This window comes from Saimiri boliviensis, chromosome 14 (genome assembly GCF_048565385.1).
Source record: "Saimiri boliviensis isolate mSaiBol1 chromosome 14, mSaiBol1.pri, whole genome shotgun sequence".
In the NCBI taxonomy this organism is placed as follows: domain Eukaryota; kingdom Metazoa; phylum Chordata; class Mammalia; order Primates; family Cebidae; genus Saimiri; species Saimiri boliviensis.
In genome coordinates, this window is record NC_133462.1 from 10,451,818 (window position 1) to 10,470,335 (window position 18,518).

Consider the following 18,518-nt stretch of genomic DNA (forward strand, 5'->3'; position numbering starts at 1 on the left):
TTCCCTGGCAGGAAGGCTTAACGCCCTGGTGACAGTTGTTCCATCTGTCACAGGACGGGGGAGGAAGCGGTTTTGGTGGGCAGAGTCTGAGGCTCGAGTGGGTCTGGGGAGTGGGGGAGGAGATAGCAGGAGCCTTTGCCCGGGGAAGGTGGGCAGGAACCAGCTGCCTCCGCCACACCCCACAATGTGCATGTTAAGGGACCCACCTGGTACACACGTGCTTTACCCTGCCCTGCTTGGGGCCCCTCACTGTGGAGGTGATGGGATGGAGGAAGCTCAGTGCCCTCCAGGCATGATGGGAAAATATCACGAAGTGAGCAGGGGCAGTAATTGCATAGAGGAGGGGCTGCCTAAGAAACCAGGGTGGGCTCCTGGGAAAGGTGCTCCAGCCCGGTGAACCCAGAGAAGCGCAGGCGAGGTTCAAATTCCTTGACACCCGCGCTGCTCCGCTGTCCCCTGCAGCTCCTCCCACAGCTCCAGTCCACTGATGATGGCAGCAAAGACTCCCCTAAGACCTGAGATTGATTACCACGTCTCCCCCATTGTGGGCACTGGCCGAAGGATAGCGTGAGAATCAGTGTCTGCCATCCGTGACCTAAATCAGTGATTCTGAGCCCTGGCTGTGCTTTAAAGTCATTAAAAGTACGCAGGCTTAGGGCTGGGTATGGTGGCTCATGCCTGTCATTCCAGCACTTTGGGAGGCCGAGGCAGGCAGATCACTTGAGGTCAGGCATTCAGGAGCAGCCTGTCTCTGCTAAAAATACAAAAATTAGGATGATGGTGCAAAAATGAAAGTATCCAGGCTGTGGCCGCACTCTGTTAAATTGTGGTTTGACTCAGGTTCCCTACTCTTGGAGTTTTGTTTTTTGTTTTGTTTTGTTTGAGACAGACTCTTGCTGTAGTTACCCAGGCTGGAGTCCAGTGGCTCGATCTCAGCTCACTGCAACCTCCGCCTCCCAGGTTCAAGCGATTCTCCTCAGCCTCCCAAGTAGCTGGGATTACAGGCATACACCACCATGCCCAGCTAATTTTTGTATTTTTAGTAGAGACAAGGTTTCTCCGTGTTGGCCAAGCTGTTCTCAAACTCCTGACCTCTGGTGATCCGCCCACCTCAGCCTTTCAAAGTGCTGGGGTCACAGGCGTGAGCCCCCAGGCCCAGCCTGTTTCGGTTTGTTTTTATAAAGCTTCAGCAGCAGTTCAGGTGTGCAGCCAGGGCTGGAAACCTCTGACCAGGATGAATCCTTCCTGCAACTTCATTTGTTTATTCATTCATTCAACGTGTGGCTTGTAGGTTGCTAGGGAGGGAAGAAGCCTGAAGGAAACGCACCTCTGAAGTGGCCCTAGTCCCATGTGCCACTCCTTCAGCGAGTATTCACTAAGCACCTGCTGCACATCAGGGCCTGGGAAGACAGCACACTGACGACATTCCCAGACCTGCCCTCCAGGAGCTGCTTCTCCCCACATCCAGGAACCCGGAATCATCACACATTCCTTCTTGCCACCTCCCATATCCAGTCTGCCTTTGAGAGCTTTCCATTTGCCATCTGTTACGTGCTCAGCTGACATCGTTTGTGATTTTTGACATGTTTACTGAATGCCTGCTTTGTGTCAGGCCTGGTGGTCCAGGTGCGAGGGATCTGGCCATGACCAAGGGAGGCCAGCGGCTGCCTTCATGGAGCTTGCTGTCTACGTATGCTGGAGGTGCCCAGGACAGCTGGCCAACCCGTGTCTTCTGGAAATGATACACCGATGTGCAGAGTACCCAAACCTTCATGGCCTTCTAGAGACAGGAACCCCTGAAGGCCCTGGAGTCGGAAATACCTGGTTTACATCCCGTCCCCGCCACTTACTAGCCTATCAGTCAGCGGACTTACTCTTTCTGAGCCTCCATTTTATCCTCTGTAAACTAGGATAAGAAACCTCTTTGTAGAGGTTTTTTTCTTGCTAAGATTAGTGAGACAGATTTGTAAAAGACGTCCGGGTGTGGCCGGGCGCGGTGGCTCACGCCTGTAATCCCAGCACTTTGGGAGGCCGAGGCGGGTGGATCACGAGGTCAAGAGATCGAGACCATCCTGGTCAACATGGTGAAACCCCATCTCTGCTAAAAATACAAAAAATTAGCTGGGCATGGTGGCGCGTGCCTGTAATCCCAGCTACTCAGGAGGCTGAGGCAGGAGAATTGCCTGAACCCAGGAGGCGGAGATTGCGGTGAGCCGAGATCGTGCCATTGCACTCCAGCCTGGGTAACAAGAGCGAAACTCCGTCTCAAAGACGTCCGGGTGCATAGTCAAAGCTCATTAGATGCTGAATAGGCGAACCGGTAGGGAGGGTAGCATTAGGCCCTTGCAGAACAGTTGTGAGGAATCAGATTATCAAAGCCAGCATGACTGTCACCAAGTGTATTCATTATTTTTAAGATGATATTGTTAAGATTGTGAACTATGGGCCCAGCACGGTGGCTCACGCTTGTAATCCCAACATTTTGGGAGGCCAAGGCGGGTGAATCACCTGAGGTCAGGAGTTCGAGACCAGCCTGGGTAACATGGCGAAACCCCGTCTCTACTAAAGATACAAAAATTAGACAGATGTGGTGGTTCCTGTAATCCGAACTACTCAGAAAGCTGAGGCAGGAGAATCGCTTCAACCGTGAGGTGGAAGCTGCAGTTAGCCGAGATCGCACCACTTCACTCCAGCCTGAGCGACAGAGCAAGGCTCCTCTCAAAAAAAAAAAAAAAAAAAAGTGAACTATGGGGTACCTCCTTTGGGTTCCAGTTACTGATCGCTTGTTACTAGCTGTGTGATCTTAGGTAAGTTACTTTACCCCTCACTGATCGCTTGTTACTAGCTGTGTGATCTTAGGTAAGTTACTTTACCCCTCTGTGCTTCAATTCCTTCATCTGTGAAATGGATTTCAAAGTACCTACCTCCACCCGCTTGAGAATTTGTGATAACTTATTAGACGGAATGCGTTTATAGTAGTTCCTGGCACTTAAGAGCAATACTAAGTTTTACGATGATGATGATTTGACCTTCCACGCAGCATACAGCGAGAAGCCGTGGCCACCACCTCCCATCTCTGCTCACAGGCTCCTTAGGGCAGCCACTTGGTACAGAAATGGAAAGGAGAAGAGCGCGCAGGCGCCGTGGGGCAAAGTCACCCGGCAGGCCCGGGCAGGCAATCTTGCCGCCATTTTGGGAGAGGGCAATGCCGGTGGCTTCCATGCGTCATCAGTCTGCGCGACGGCTGGCCACCCGGCGGTTCGGGTCGCTTCGAGAGCCGTAGGTTGGGTAGTGCGGGTTGCGTCGAGGGCTGCGGAGAGGGTGCGTGGCTGTGGGGCGTGATGGGGGAGGCGGCCGTGCCCGCGGGGCCTTGTCCGCTGCGCGAGGACAGCTTTACGCGCTTCTCGTCGCAGAGCAATGTGTATGGGCTGGCAGGCGGTGCGGGCGGGCGCGGGGAGCTGCTGGCCGCCACCCTTAAAGGCAAGGTGCTCGGCTTCCGCTACCAAGACCTCCGACAGAAAATCCGGCCAGTGGCCAAGGAGCTGCAGTTCAACTACATCCCCGGTGGGTGGCGCTATGGTGCTGGCGGGGGGGTCCTGGAACGTGGTGTTGAGGCTTCCGAGGCTCTATGTGAGCCGGGTCACCGTGCTGGGAGAATGGGATCGGGGTGGTTCAAGGGGGTCATTGGGATCAGGGGGCAGGCATAGTTGGGGCCTGGAAGTGCCTAGGGTTTCAGGATTCTTCAGATTTACAGATCAGGATCCCGGGTACCCAGGGAACAGAGGTCAGGTGATGGTGGTCAAGACTCACTCAGACCAGAGGGCACGATCATTGCGGTGGCCAGAGCTCACCATGTTTGGGGAGAGCCGAGTCTTGAGTCTGCCTGACACTGAACTTAGAACTCTCCCCTCCCAGTGGACGCGGAGATTGTCTCCATCGACACCTTCAACAAGTCACCCCCCAAGCGGGGTCTGGTTGTGGGGATCACATTCATCAAGGTACGCAGAACCCCTCCACCTCCCCTCGCCTTCCTCCGTACACACATGGAGAGCCCCACTGAGCTGCCCTGGACCGCTCCTGCCACCCCTGCCCTCCCCTGAACCCAGTGTCCTCCCCCAGGATTCAGGGGACAAGGGCAGCCCCTTCCTGAACATTTACTGCGACTACGAGCCCGGCTCTGAATACAACCTGGACTCCATTGCCCGTGAGTGTGGCGCGGACGGGAGGAGGGAGAGGGACCCCAGCAGGTCCCCCATACTCACCTGCCTCTGCTCCTCCTACAGAGAGCTGCCTGAATCTGGAGCTCCAGTTCACTCCATTCCAGCTGTGCCACGCAGAGTGAGTATCCCCTGAACGTCCATGCCCACCCCACTGTAAATGTAGGAACCCCAGCTTCTGGAACCCTTTTCTTACTTACAGACCTGTCGTCTGTTTCCTCTGGAAACTAAGGTGGCTGTACTAAAATACCAGCCTAGCCCGGTGGCTCACGCCTATAATTCCCAGCACTTTGGGAGGCCAAGGCGGGCAGATCACTTGAGGTCAGGAGTTCGAGACCAGCCTGGCCAACATAGCGAAACCCTGTCTCTACTAAAAATACAAAAATTAGCTGGGCATGGTGGCAGGGGCCTGTCATCCCAGCTCCTCAGGAGGCTGAGGCAGGAGACTCACTTGAACCTGGGAGGTGGAGATTGCAGTGAGCCGAGATCACACCACTGCACTCTAGCCTTGGTGACAAGAGTGAGACTCTGTCTCAAAAAGGAAGAACTAAATGCCTTTGGGGATGAGAGAGATCACGTGAGAGAGTGATAAGCCACAAGTGTAATATAACAGGGAGCACGTGTGCGAACACGCACACACAGCTGAGGTTGGAAGGCTGTAGCTAACTGGAGACCACGAATTTGCCCACAGACAATCAGATTCTACTTTTGTTTTCAAGAGCATCATGCTTTTAAGGTGACCATGGACCAGACAACCAAGGGGCCACCGCCCTGCCATTCCTGAACTAGATAATCTGAGAGAGTTGATTGAGCACCTGTATTCTGCACACTCGAATTCCCAGATTCTAACGTTCTAGATTCTGACATTCCAAGATCAGAGATGCTAAGTTTTCTAGAGTCGTAAGCCCAAAGATTCCAAGATTTGAATGTTCTACAATATGACAAAAGCCAGAATCTTCTGAGGTTCTGTAATGATAAGTCCCAACATTCTCATATTTCAAGGAGATAGAACATAGACCATCTAGAATACGAAGGTCCTAGAACTCCAGTGTGTGGGTTCCATTGTAGAGCTCCAGATTCCATTCCAGAACACGGATAGTCTAGAACAGGGATTGGCAAACTTTTTTTGGTAGAGGTCCAGATAGGAAATATTAGGCTTTCAGAGCCAGCCTCTGTTACAACTACCCACTTTGCCATTGTAGCCAGAAAGCAGCTATTGACGCTGTGTAAATGAATGGACGTGACTGTGTTCCAATAAAACTTTATTGACATAAACAGATGGTGGGTTGCATTTGGTCTGCAGGTCATGGTTGGCCAAGTTATGGTCTAATAGATGAGAGTTCCTGAAACTGAAGATTCTAATTGCACTAATGTTCTCCTGGTGGGACTTGGATATTCTATCATTCCATGAATCTGAAATCTATGTTGGCAAATTCTAGAAGTTCTAGTATTTCTTTTTTCTTTTTTTGAGACAGAGTCTTGCTCTGTTGCCCAGGCTGGAGCACAGTGGTGTGATCTCAGCTCACTGCAACCTCCGCCCCCCAAGTTCAAGTGATTTTCCTGCCTCAGCCTCCTGAGTAGCTGGGATTACAGGCATGTGTCACCATGCCCAACTAATTTTGTATTTTTAGTAGAGATGAGGTTTCACCATGTTGGTTAGGCTGGTCTTGAACTCCTGACCTTGTGATCTGCCCACCTCGGCCTCCCAAAGTGCTGGGATTACAGGTGTGAGCCACCATGCCCGGCAAGTGCTAGTATTTCTAAGGAGACAGAAAACAGCACCTTCTAGAATACTAGGGTCTCAGATTAAAGAGGTCCTAGCTTTCTGAGGTTCTGCAGTTCATTGGAGAGTTCCACGTTCCATTCCTGAATCCACAGAGTGAAGGTAGGAGTAGGTGTGTGCTCTAGGAGGGGGAGGTTCTAGCAAGCCGCGTTCCCGCAAGTCTGAGATTGGGAGGTTGTACAGTTCCCTGATTCTGAGACGTTATGAGGGCTACTTTCTACAGTTCTGCATTTCAAGGAGAAAGGATAGTCAGGAGCTTGAGCCCTGAGATTCTAACCCTGGGTCTAGTATCTGAATCCCAGAATGTTAGGGTTCTCAACAGGCTTTTGCAAGAGGAGAGTTCTGAGGCCGGGCGCGGTGGCTCACGCCTGTAATCCCAGCACTTTGGGAGGCCGAGGCAGGTGGATCACGAGGTCAAGAGATCGAGACCATCCTGGTCAACATGGTGAAACCCCGTCTCTACTAAAAATACAAAAATTAGCTGGGCATGGTGGCACACGCCTGTAGTCCCAGCCACTAGGGAAGCTGAGGCAGGAGAACTGCTTGAACCCAGGAGGCGGAGGTTGCGGTGAGCCGAGATCGCGCCATTGCACTCCATCCAGCCTGGGTAACAAGAGCGAAACCCCGTCTCAAAAAAAAAAAAAAAAAAAAAAAAAAAGAGGAGAGTTCTGGTACTCAGACCACATGGATTCCACTACCGTGAGGGTTCTAGATTTCTTTGCTTTCAGAGTCCAGGTTGGGGACCAGCTGGAGACCGTGTTTCTCTTGAGTGGGAACGACCTGGCAATTCATCTCTACAAGGAGGTGAGGTGGGGAGGCGTGCTGGGCAGAGCCCTGCCGGGGGTCACTGTGCGCAGGCGCCAGGTAGGTGCGTGTGTGAAGCTGATGACTGGCTTAACCTGGCGTGGGGTGGGTCTTGATTCCCCCAGAACGAGGGTCTGCATCAGTTTGAGGAACAGCCCGTGGAAAACCTCTTCCCAGAGCTGACGAACCTGACCAGTAGGTAGGAGAGGCCACTGGGGACTGGGGCAGTGACCTCGGAGAAATCAGGCGGTGGGACCTTAGAGACATCGGGCCCTGGGGAAGAGCTCAGGAAAATCAGGCCGTGGCATGATTTCAGAGAAACTGATCGGCAGGGGTGACCCCAGAGAAAATGAGACATGAACTCTGACCTCGGGTGGTGGGGATTATCCAGGAGGAATCAAGCAGCAGGGTCCCAGGGGTACAGGGAAGGGCGGCTGCCCCTGGGGGGGCAGAGGGGCGGGGCGGGGCCCAGCAGTGGCCCCTGGGCCTGTCTGTCCACCTGCCCGCCAGCGTCCTCTGGCTAGATGTCCACAACCTCCCCGGCACGTCCCGGCGCCTCTCAGCTCTGGGCTGTCAGAGTGGCTATGTCCGTGTCGCCCACGTCGACCAGCGGAGTCGAGGTGAGGGCCGCCGTGGGGCGGGGCCGGGGGGGTTGAAGACTGGAGTTGGGTGGGGTAGCAGAGGGGGAAAGGGGGTTGAGGGATGAGGATGGGCCTTGTGGAGGGGGGACGGGGGGGCTGAGGGGGACTGAGGGCTGGAGCTGGGTGGTGCAGGGGGAGGGGTTGACGAATGAGGGTGGGGCCTGGGAAAGGTGGGGGAGGAAGGGCAGGGGTTTGAGGGCGGGGGACGGGAGCATGGTGGGGCTGGAGCCCTGAGTCCTTGCTCTCCACGCAGAGGTTCTGCAGACGTGGTCGGTCCTGCAGGACGGCCCCATCTCCCGAGTGATCGTGTTCAGCCTCTCGGCCCCCAAGGGTGAGCTCTGGGTTTGAGGGGATGGGGAGACAGCGGTGGGCTGGGCGGAGTGGGGTGAGGGCAGGAGGCTAAGCTGCCTGCTTGGCTCCTCCCACCCAAATTTGCACTCTCTCCCAAAGTGTCCAGGCCCGACTCCAGACCTTGAGCTACAGAGCGCCTCTTCTCTCCCCTCTCCTCTCTTGTGAATTTAACTTGCAGGACTAAAACAGGAGGCTAAGCCCTGTCTTTTCTGGTAGGGTTCACAGTGGTTCTCATTTTGGCGTAACCTTAGCCCCAGGCTTGGGGCTGAGCGTCCGCCTCTCCTTCTGTGCCCTGATCGGCACGTCTCACCTCGGGACTGACTCGCCAGCTCTGTGGCTGCTTCACCCCGTCTCTTGCTGCAGTCTAGCCCCGGGCTATGCTCCTGGCCTCATTGCTGCCCCACCACTCAGGGTCTAGCCTTCTCCCCAACATGTGGATCGTTCCTGCTCCTTTATCGGGGTCTGTCCCTGACTGGCATTTTGCTTTTTAAAAAAATGTTTGGCTGAGCACTGTGACTCACACCTGTAATCCCAGTACTTTGGGAGGCTGAGGAGGGTGGATCTCCTGAGGTCGGGAGTTCGAGACCAACCTAGCCAACATGGTGAAACCCCGTCTCTACTAAAAATACAAAAATTAGGCTGAGTACGGTCGCTCATGCCTGTAATCCTAGCACTTTGGGAAGCCAAGGCACATGGATCACAAGGTCAGGAGTTCAAGACCAGCCTGGCCAAGATGGTGAAACCCTGTCTCTACTAAAAATACAAAAAGTAGCTGAGTATGGTGGCGGGCACCTGTAATCCCAACACTTTGGAGGCCAAGGGGGGGCGGATCACCTGAGGTCAGGAGTTCGAGACCAGCCTGGCCAACGTGGTGAAACCCTGTCTCTGCCAAAAAAAAAAAAATTAGCTAAGTGTGGTGATGGGCACCTGTAGTCTCAGCTACTCGGGAGGCTGAGGCAGGAGAATAACTTGAACCCAGGAGGCAGAGGTTGCTGTGAGCCAAGATTGCACCACTGCACTCCAGCCTGGGTGACAGAGCTCAGACTCCATATTTTTTTTTTTTAAATGATTTTTTAAATTTCAATCGCTTTCGGGGCACAAGCAGTTTTGGTTGCATGGATGGATTATACAATGGTGGATTCTGAGATTTGAGTGCACCCATCACCTGAGGAGTGTCCATTGTACCTAACGTGTACTTTTGGTCCCATACCTGCTCCCACCTTCCCTCTCTGAGCCTCCAAAGCCCATTATATACTCTGTATGCCTTCGTATACTCAGAGCTTAGCTCCTTCTTCTGTGAGAACGTACGTTTTTTGGTTTTCCGCTCCTGTGTTACTGCACTTAGAATAATGGCCTCCAGCTCCATCGAAATCACTGCAAAAGACAATATTGCATTCCTTGTTATGGCTTGAGTAGAACTCCAGAGGGTACATATGCCACATTTTCTTTCTCCACTCACTCGTTGATGGCCACTTAGCTTAGTTCCACACCTTCACAGTTGTGAACTGGGCTGCTGTAAACATACATGGCAAGTGTCTTTTTTGTTTATTTGTTTTTGGTTTTTTGAGACAAGAGTTTTCGCTCTTGTTGCCAGGGCTGGAGTGCAGTGGTGCAGTCTCGGCTCACTGCCTTCTCTGCCTCCCGACTCAAGTGATTCTGCTGGCATCAGCCTCCGGAGGAGCTGGCATGATAGGCGTCCACCACCACGCCGGGCTAATTTTTGTATTTTTAGTAGAGGCGGGGTTTCATCATGTGGACCAGGCTAGTCTCGAACTCCTGACCTCAGCTGATCCACCCACCTCGGCCTCCCAAAGTGCTGGTATTACCATTCATGTTTCTTCTCTAGAGACCAAGGACAGGCCACCACAAGATGAGTACAGCATGCTCGTGGCCAGTATGTTGGAGCCAGCCGTGGTGTACCGGTGAGGGGGCCTGAGACCCATGGGTGTGGTCTAACCTTGTTCTTTCCACTGTGGTCTAACCTCATCATTCTCCACAGTAAGTTCCACTGGGTGGTTTAGTCAGAGCTGGACAAGTAACGACACTCCAGGTGCGGTGGCTCACGCCTGTAATCCCAGCACTTTGGGAGGCTGAGGCGGGCGGATCACCTGAGGTCAGGAGTTCGAGACCAGCCTGACCAACATGGTGAAACCCTGTCTCAATTAAAAATACAAAAATTAGCTGGACATGGTGGCAGACACCTGTAATCCCAGCTACCTGGGAGGCTGAGGCAGAAGAATCACTTGAACCTGGGAGGCAGACGTTGCAGTGAGCCGAGATCACGCCATTGCACTCCAGCTGGGGCAACGGAGTGAGACTGTCTCAAAAGAAAGATACTTTTGGAGGCCGGGCGCGGTGGCTCAAGCCTGTAATCCCAGCACTTTGGGAGGCCGAGACGGGTGGATCACGAGGTTGAGAGATCGAGACCATCCTGGTCAACAAGGTGAAACCCCGTCTCTACTAAAAATACAAAAAATTAGCTGGGCATGGTGGCGTGTGCCTGTAATCCCAGCTACTCAGGAGGCTGAGGCAGGAGAATTGCCTGAACCCAGGAGGTGGAGGTTGCGGTGAGCCGAGATCGCGCCATTGCACTCCAGCCTGGGTAACAAGAGCGAAACTCCGTCTCAAAAAAAAAAAAAAAAAAAAAGAATGATACTTTTGGCTGGGCGCGGTGGCTCATGCCTGTAATCCAAGCCCTTTGGAGGCCAAGGCGGGCAGATCACCTGAGGTCGGGAGTTCAAGACCAGACTGACCAACATGGTGAAACCGCATCTTTAAAAAAAAAAAAAAAAGAAAGAAAGAAAGATACTTGTGACCCAGGGGCGGGGCTATGAATATTGAAGTGTAGACTTGGGCAGGAGGATGGGAGCAGAGACGCCCTCGCTCACTGGAGGGGATATAGTGGGTGTCCCTGCAAATGTTTAATCACTGGCTCTGCACGGGGAAAGCCCAGGTGTGAAGCATTTACTCGAGTGTCCAAAGTGTAAATACTCCCACCACGGTGCATTGCGAGCCATGAATTGATGACATGGGAACGTTTCTCAGTCAGCGCTTGGAAGCGACTGTGGCCAGCTCTGGCACCCGTGTAGGGGTGGGGAAGGTGTCCAAGCCATGGCCAAGCCGTCTTCGGGCTCCATGAAGGCAGCATGGATGTCTGGATTGAGGACGTGTGCGTCTGAGTGACGGGCTGAACCCTCGCTGGGTCTGTGAACATGTCCAAATCTGAGATGATGGTGCCTCGGCTTCCTGAGACCGGGAAGGGAAACAGGACCGGTACCAGCTCAGCGTTCGCCAAGGGTGGCAGGCACTGCAGGCTGACCCCAGTCTCTCTGCTGCATTTGAAACCCTCAGGGACCTGCTAAGCCGGGGCCTGGAAGACCAGCTTCTCCTGCCCGGCAGTGACCAATTTGACAGCGTCCTCTGTGGCCTGGTCACCGACGTGGATTTGGATGGGCAGCCAGAAGTCCTGGTGGCCACCTACGGACAGGTGGGTTGGGACGGTTGGAGTCTCCACCCACGGGCCTCCCTCCACTGTCGACCTGTGTGACCCCGACTCTTCACCCCTGCAGGAACTGCTGTGTTATAAGTACCAGGGGCCGGAGTCGGGGCTCCCTGGGGCCCAGCGTGGGTTCCGCCTGCTGTGGCAACGGAGCTTCTCCAGTCCCCTGCTGGCCATGGCTCACGTGGACCTGACCGGGGACGGGCTGCAGGAGCTGGCTGTGGTCTCCCTGAAGGGCGTGCACATCCTGCAGGTAACCCCGGCTCTCAGGGCTGGAGGGGAGCTCAGTTCTGGAAGGCAGTTCAGGACAACTCCCAGGGGAAAGGGGCAGCTGTGAGCGCACACAGCAGCAGGGCTGGGAACACTGCCTGGTGAAGGAGACTGATTCATTTTTATTTTTATTTATTTATTTATTATTATTTTTATTTTTATTTTTTTTTTTTATTTTTTGAGACGGAGTTTCGCTCTTGTTACCCAGGCTGGAGTGCAATGGCGCGATCTCGGCTCACCGCAACCTCCGCCTCCTGGGCCCAGGCAATTCTCCTGCCTCAGCCTCCTAAGTAGCTGGGATTACAGGCACGCGCCACCATGCCAAGCTAGTTTTTTGTATTTTTAGTAGAGACGGGGTTTCACCATGTTGACCAGGATGGTCTCGATCTCTCGACCTCGTGATCCACCCGTCTCGGCCTCCCAAAGTGCTGGGATTACAGGCTTGAGCCACCGCGCCCGGCCTATTGTTATTTTTTGAGATGGAGTCTTGCTCTGTCGCCTCGGCTGGAGTGCAGTGGCGCAATCTCGGCTCACTGCAACCTCTGCCTCCTGGGTTTAAGTGATTCTCTTGCCTCAGTCTCCCGAGTAGCTGGCATGACAGGCACACGCCACCACACCCAGCTAATTTTGGTATTTTTAGTAGAGACAGGGTTTTACCATGTTGGCCAGGCTGGTCTCGAACTCCTGACCTGGCAATCTTCCCCACCTCCGCCTCCCAAAGTGCTGGGATTACAGGTACGAGCCACTGCGCCCTGCCCTTTTTTTTTTTTTTTTTTTTTTTTTGAGACAGAGTCTCGCTGTGTCACCCAGGCTGGAGCAGTGGAGCAATCTCGGCTCACTGCAACCTCCGCCTCCCGGGTTGAAGCGATTCTCCTGCCTGAGCCTCCCAAGTAGCTGGGATTACAGGCGCCCGGCACCTTATCCGGCTAATTTATATATTCCTCCCATCAAATTCTAACCTCCCTTCCTTACATTTGGGTCTAGACTTTGTCTCCCGCTGGGCAACTGCTTAAGGCCACTGCCCTGTGGTCTAGCCTTCACCCCGTCACAGGCCCCTTCCCCTCCCACACACTGGGGTCTGCCCTCTGTCCTCCCACCTGGGCTGAGCTCCTGGCTTGTGGAGTTGCCTCACTCCAGGCAATCCCGCCGTGGTCTAACCTGCACCCCGTAGTCTAACCCACACCTCTTCGTCAGCTCTATCCCCCTCCTTCTCTTGTTCCCCACAGCACAGCCTGCTCCAGGCCTCGGAGCTGGTCCTGACCCGGCTTCGACGTCAAGTGGAGCAGAGGAGACGTCGGCTACAGGGCTTGGAGGACACAGGCTCTTAATCACCCACTCACCCGCTCTTCCCGCACCCGGGGTGACTCAGGGCCAACCCATTCCAGCCACTGCTGGGGGGGTGTCCTGAAAGACTGGATGCTCTCCCCAGACCTCCCCAGGGTGGTGACTTTGTGCCCTGGGACCCCAGCTAACCCACTTCTCTCTGTGTGCCTCAATGTCCCTATTCGAAAGCGGGGATGATCCCGTCCCACCCTGTCCACTATCGATGAGAACTGGCCACCTGATGGTTATTTATACATTCAGAAGAACATTGCTTTCCCAGTTGTCTTGATTCTTTGGTTCAGCAAGCATTGGGGTGAGCACCTGCTGTGTGCCTGGCTCTGTGTTGGATGCTGGATTCACCGAGAGGAATTGAGGGAAAGGGATCTGGGGGACAGGGAATCCAAGGCTAGACCCAGATGCAGGTCAGAGGTTAGACCCCAGGGTAGACGTGGAGAGAAAAATGAGACCAGCCTGACCAACATGGAGAAACCCCGTCTCTACTAAAAATGCAAAATTAGCCAGGCGTGGTGGCGCGTGCCTGTAATCCCAGCTACTCAGGAGGCCGAGGCAGGAGAATCGCTTGAACCCGGGAGGCGGAGTTTGTGGTGAGTGGAGATCGCGCCACTGCACTCCAGCCTAGGCAAGAAGTGTAAAACTCTGTCTCAAAAAAGTAAATAAAAAGGAAGTGAGCTGACACCTCAGCAGAAAGGCTGACGTTAGGCCCCTGCGGAATAGACCGTAGAATGGAAGGGAAAGAGCTGAGGGTAGACCCCAGCTGGTGAATGGAGGGGAGACCCCAAATGCAGAGGGCTGAAATGAGACCCCTGTGGAAAGATCTAGATCTGAGGGTAGTTCCCAGTGGAAAGGCAAGGAACCTGAGTGTTCAGAGGAAAAGTTGCCACTAGAAAGGGCTGCCACGGGAAAGCAGTGGTCCGTTTGCAGTGGAGGGTCTGAGGCTAGACTTCCCTATGAGTAATATTCAGGTTGGACCCCAACAAAAGATTGCTATGGCTAGACCCTGTGCAGGAGCCCTGGGTGAAACCCCAGCGGAAAGCGAGTTTAGTCCCTGGTGGGGAGCACTGAGGCAAGACCCAGGGAGGAGACCCAGGCTAGACCATGCTGGAAAAGGCTAAGGTTAGACCTAATCTAAAAAGCCCTGGGGAGGCAGGGTTGGGGAACCAGGGAGTGGGAGACAAGCCTGATTTTCCCTTGCCTGTGGTGGTGTGTGTGTGTGACGGAGTCTCACTCTTGTGGGCGCGATCTTGGCTGACTGCAACCTCCGCCTCCTGGTTCAAGTGATTCTCCTGAGTAGCTGGGATGACAAGCGTGCACCACCACACCTGGCTAATTTGTGTGTGTGTGTGTGTGTGTGTGTGTGTGTGTGTGTGTGTGTTTACTAGAAACGGGGTTTCCATGTTGGCGAGGCTGGTCTCAAACTCCTGACCTCTGGTGATCCTCCTGCCTTGGCCTCCCAAAGTGCTGGGATGACAGGTGTGAGCCACCGCGCCCAGCCTCCTGTGTTCCTTTCTGTATTTCCAGGAGAAGGAATCGGAGTCCTGTGTCTGTAGGACCAGTGGAGGGCAGGAATGATGGAAGTCTTGCCCTCCCTCCACTGCAGGCCAGGAATAGAATCTGGGTCAGCAGGGTTGGGGGATGATCATTCCTGGGCCGTATCCAGGCTGGGGGCAGGGGTTGGGCGGGACACCTGTTTCCTGGGGGGGGTTCAGGGGAGAGGCAGTCACGTAGTCATCCTGGCCATCTGTCTGCCTCCTGCTATGGAGGTCCACCCCAAAATCTCACCACCGACACTGACAGGGAAGGTCCAGCCACCAGTTCTCTACCGAGCATTTGCAGGAGTGAGGAGCTCAGCAACTGCTGTTCACCCTCTCTCCCAGAAGCCAGGCCCAGGCGTGGGAAGTTGCAGGGAGCCGGCTCCTCTCCCTCCCCTGGCAGCAGGCCCGATGGTGTCCAGCCAGGACTGGCAGTGGGCAGGACCGGTGGCATGAGCAGGGTCCCCTCCCTCCCACTGCCTTCCTGCAGAGAAGGAGCCCTCACACCAGCTCACACTCCATCACCTCCTGTCCTGGGGGGAGTGGGATGGGGTGGGTGTAGTGATGGTGTGCCCTAGAGAGGTGTGTGCTTGCCTGTGGATCCATGGCAGGGCAGGTGAGTTTGTGCCTTTGGGAGCCCAGGACACCTGCCTAGTTCTTTGTGGTTCACTTTTTTTTTTTTTCCTTTTTTTTTTTTTTTTTTGAGATGGAGTCTTGCTCTGTTGCCCAGGCTGGAGTACCGTGTCAGGATCTCAGCTCATTGCAACCTCCGCCTCGTGGGTTCAAGCGATTCTCCTGCCTCAGGGTCCCAAGTAGCAGGGATTACAAGGCGTGCGCTACCACGCCCAGCTAATTTGTATATTTTTAGTAGAGATGGAGTTTCGCCATGTTGGCCTGGCTGGTCTTGATCAGCCTGCCTCGGCCTCCCAAAGTCCTGGGATCGCAGGCGTGAGCCACCACGCCCGGCTCACAGGTCACTTCTTGACCTGCCCCTCATCAGCCTGAGGAATCGTGCGGTGCGGCAGTTAGGGGTATAGAATCTGGAGCCATATTTACAACCTCGTGCCTCGGTTTCTGTGTCTGCGAATGGGGCTCATAATAGCATCTACCTCACAAGGTTGGTGTAAGGGTTGATTGTGTTAACGTGTCCTGAATGCATGAAAAAACGTTCGAACATGCCAGGTACGGTGACTCTCACCTGTAATTCTAGCGCTGTGGGAGGCCGAGGCGGAAGGATTGCTTGACCCCAGGAGCTGGAGACCAGCCTGGGTAACATAGTGAAACCCTGTCTCTTAAACAAATGGAGGGAAAAAACCTGGTGTGGTGGTGGAGGTCACCTATAGTCCTAGCTACTTGGGAGGCTGAGGCAGGAGCATTGCTTAAGCCCGGGGGGTTGAGGCTGCAGTGAGACGGGATCGTGCCACTGCACTCCAGCCTGGGTGACAGAGTGAGACCCTGTCTCAAATAATAACAAAAATGTGATGGCGATGCCGGGCGCGTGGTCAGGGCCGCCTGTATGCATGGCAGCGTCTGTTATGATTATTGATGGGTGTCTTTGCGGTTGTTTCTGGCCTCCTTTGTGAGGCTGTGCAGGCACAGTATGTGAATTTGGATCTGGCTCCAGCTGAAACATTCTTGCCCTCCCCCTAGTTCTGTGTGTAACTATTTGTAGCTGTTGGCCCTTGTATGGCTGGGAGACTGTGCGTGTGTGTGTGTGTGTGCTGGGGGGCGGGGGCTGCTTCTGAAACACACAGGCGCGCCCTCCGCTGCTGTCCCCTGCCTCTGGTGCTGAACCTGGAGGCTGGGGAGGAGGCTCGGGCTCTCTGCTCCTCCCACCCTGCTCCCCAGGCCCCTCCCCGAGCCTCCCCCGCCGCCTCCCCTCTGCCCGCCTCCGCCTCCTCCCCCTCTCTCCGGCTCCTCCCCCTCCCTCCTCCCTCGCCGACTCCCCCTCCCCCGTGTCCCTCCCCTCTCCTCCTCTCCTCCCTCTATCCCCTCTCCCTCCCCTCCTCCGGGCTCTCCCTCTCAGTCTCCGGCTTTTCTCTCTCTCAATCTCTCTCTCTCCTCCGGGCGGAGTCGCCCACCACTGCCAGCCGAGCGCTGGGGGCACCTGCTCCAGGCTGTAGCTGCAGGTAAGAGACCCCATTGGTGGGGAGGTGGGGGCGTGGGAAAAGGACTGGGTTACCCCAGGCGCGGAGTGGGGGCGGCTCGGGAAGCCGGGAGCTGGTTTCCCTGGGCTGGTCTATGGAGGTGGGGGGCTGCCTGGCCCGGCACGGGTACCTTCTGTGGGGTGGGAGTGCCACCAGCCACCCCAACACCTTCAGCCCTTCTGGTTCTCGGGCGGCTGGGAAGAGGGGGGCGCCTGGATCCTGGGGGGCGAGAACACCCCGCCCCCACCCCGTCTGGGGCACCTCCTCCCTCCCCCTGCGCTCTCCACCTCCGCCCCCGCCTTCCTGTGTCTCGGTCTCATCTTTCTGTCTCTCCACATCTCTCAGGGATCTCTGTCTAGCAGAGTCTGGCGGCCTCTGGGAGTCCCTGTCTCTCAGCGTCTCACTCCTGTCTCCCTCTGTGTCTCTGTATCTCTGTGCTGGGGTCTGTTCTGAGCCTCTCTGGGGCTCTGTCTCTGAGTCCCGGGCCCCTCTCTGCTTTCCTCTTGCGCCATCTCTGTTCCTCTGTGTCTCTGTGTCTCTGCCTCTCCCCTGTCTCGGCTTCCCCGGGTCTCTGTCTCGTCCCATGTCCGCGTGTCTGTCTCTGGTCTCTCCCCCCACATCTTCTCCATCTCTGTCTCTGGGTATCTCAGTCTGTTTCTCTCTTTCCTCTTCCCTGGCTCTCCCTGGGAACCAGTGCACCCTCCTCCCACACACCTTTGTCTCCGCCCCTGGCAGGGGAGACCTGGAGGAAGAAGACCCCCCCTCCCCCGCCCCCCGCCCCCCGCAGAGTGGGCTTTCCCGGTGCCTGGAGCCCCGCAAACTCCTCTGGCCACTTCCGCAGAGCTCCCCACTCTCTCCGTTCCTCCCAGCCGGCACCCACCCCAGCCCTCCCCCAGAACCGAGCCCGCCCCCTTCCCCTTGTTTCTGGCATTCGGAGCCTGGTCCTAGCAGTTTAATCAGTATCCTTTGGAGTAGAGATGACACCAGACCTCCCTTCAGTCCAGCCTCACCGTTCCTCCTCGCATAACTGGACCGGTCCTTCCTACCGTCCAACTTCCATACCTCTTGCTGTTTGTCCAGCTCTTCATTCATTCATTCTTTTTAGTAATGACTGTCTTTCCTGCTCCGGCAGCAGGCACTGCGCACTGGGTCAGGCGGGGCCGGTCCTTCCTGCAGTCTCACTTCCATCTCTTTCCTGGCGTGCCAGCCTCACACCTGTCTCAGTGGGGGTGGATCTCAAAAGCTTCTCCACCACCTCTTGGGGGGCCACTGAGGTGGCCCTGGCCAATATACTGTCTGCTTTCCTTGAGAGAAGAGGGCCCTGGAGAAGGTGGGCGAGACTGAGCAATGAGGAAAATGTATGAGGCTGTGCCTGGAACCCTGGTGTGCGTGTGTGTCTGTGCGCGTGTGTGTGTGTGTGTGTGTGTGTGTGTGTCCCTGGCTGCAGGTGAGTTCCCAGCCCTGTGTGACAGTGCCCGTGGGGGGCTTCAGAGGGCTTTAAAGGGCACTAAGTTAAGGGCCCTGTTCCTCCAATGGACCTCAGTTTACCTGTTATCAGTGTATCACAGCCCCGAGCACCCAAGCTCTGGTGTGGTCCCCACACTGGACCATTTTAAGGTAGTGGGCTCACGAGGGACAGTAAGTGTGCATGTTTAGAAGAATTCGGAGTCCTCACCTCAGTCCCGCAAGGGCCAGCACCCCAACACAGGCACAGTCAGGTAACCAACCCGCCTCCATCCCATGGTGGGGTGGTAGCGAGAGGGACATTCAGGGGAGGGCTTACCTGGCATGCCAGACTACACCCACCGCCAGGGAGGCAGCCCCGCTCTTCTGACCAAGGACCCTTGAGGCGGAATGGGGTGCTCACCGCTGACCCAGCTGGCCGAGAGCCCTCGAGGCGGGGGAGACATGGCCCTGGGAGCTGGTACCTGCC

General features: G+C 55.4%; 2 protein-coding genes across 2 annotated transcripts in view; both read left to right on the forward strand.

Annotated features, from left to right (window-relative positions):
• Positions 1–3,199: 3,199 nt before the first annotated feature.
• On the forward strand, positions 3,200–12,978 carry KPTN (kaptin, actin binding protein). Its single transcript, XM_003940450.4, has 12 exons — positions 3,200–3,564; positions 3,916–3,998; positions 4,120–4,204; positions 4,284–4,338; positions 6,729–6,804; positions 6,930–7,003; positions 7,315–7,424; positions 7,699–7,776; positions 9,643–9,718; positions 11,148–11,283; positions 11,366–11,548; positions 12,792–12,978. The coding sequence occupies exons 1-12, from the start codon at positions 3,342–3,344 to the stop codon at positions 12,891–12,893; spliced, it is 1,281 nt and encodes a 426-aa protein (XP_003940499.1). The 5' UTR covers positions 3,200–3,341; the 3' UTR covers positions 12,894–12,978.
• A 3,229-nt stretch (positions 12,979–16,207) lies between these two features.
• Positions 16,208–18,518, forward strand: part of SLC8A2 (solute carrier family 8 member A2) — a 42,671-nt gene continuing 40,360 nt past the window's right edge. Inside the window, exon 1 of the mRNA XM_039466884.2 lies at positions 16,208–16,567. The gene's annotated coding sequence lies outside the window, so the exon portion shown is untranslated. The remainder of the gene's footprint in view (positions 16,568–18,518) is intronic.

What these genes read in the sequence shown, in the direction of transcription:
- KPTN (XM_003940450.4), top strand. Translation starts at nt 3,342, where the DNA reads ATGGGGGAGGCGGCCGTGCCCGCGGGGCCTTGTCCGCTGCGCGAGGAC. An exon ending in CGTCGACCAGCGGAGTCGAG is followed by an intron (nt 7,425 to 7,698) that starts GTGAGGGCCGCC and finishes CTCTCCACGCAG; the next exon opens with AGGTTCTGCAGACGTGGTCG. An exon ending in TGGTGGCCACCTACGGACAG is followed by an intron (nt 11,284 to 11,365) that starts GTGGGTTGGGAC and finishes TCACCCCTGCAG; the next exon opens with GAACTGCTGTGTTATAAGTA.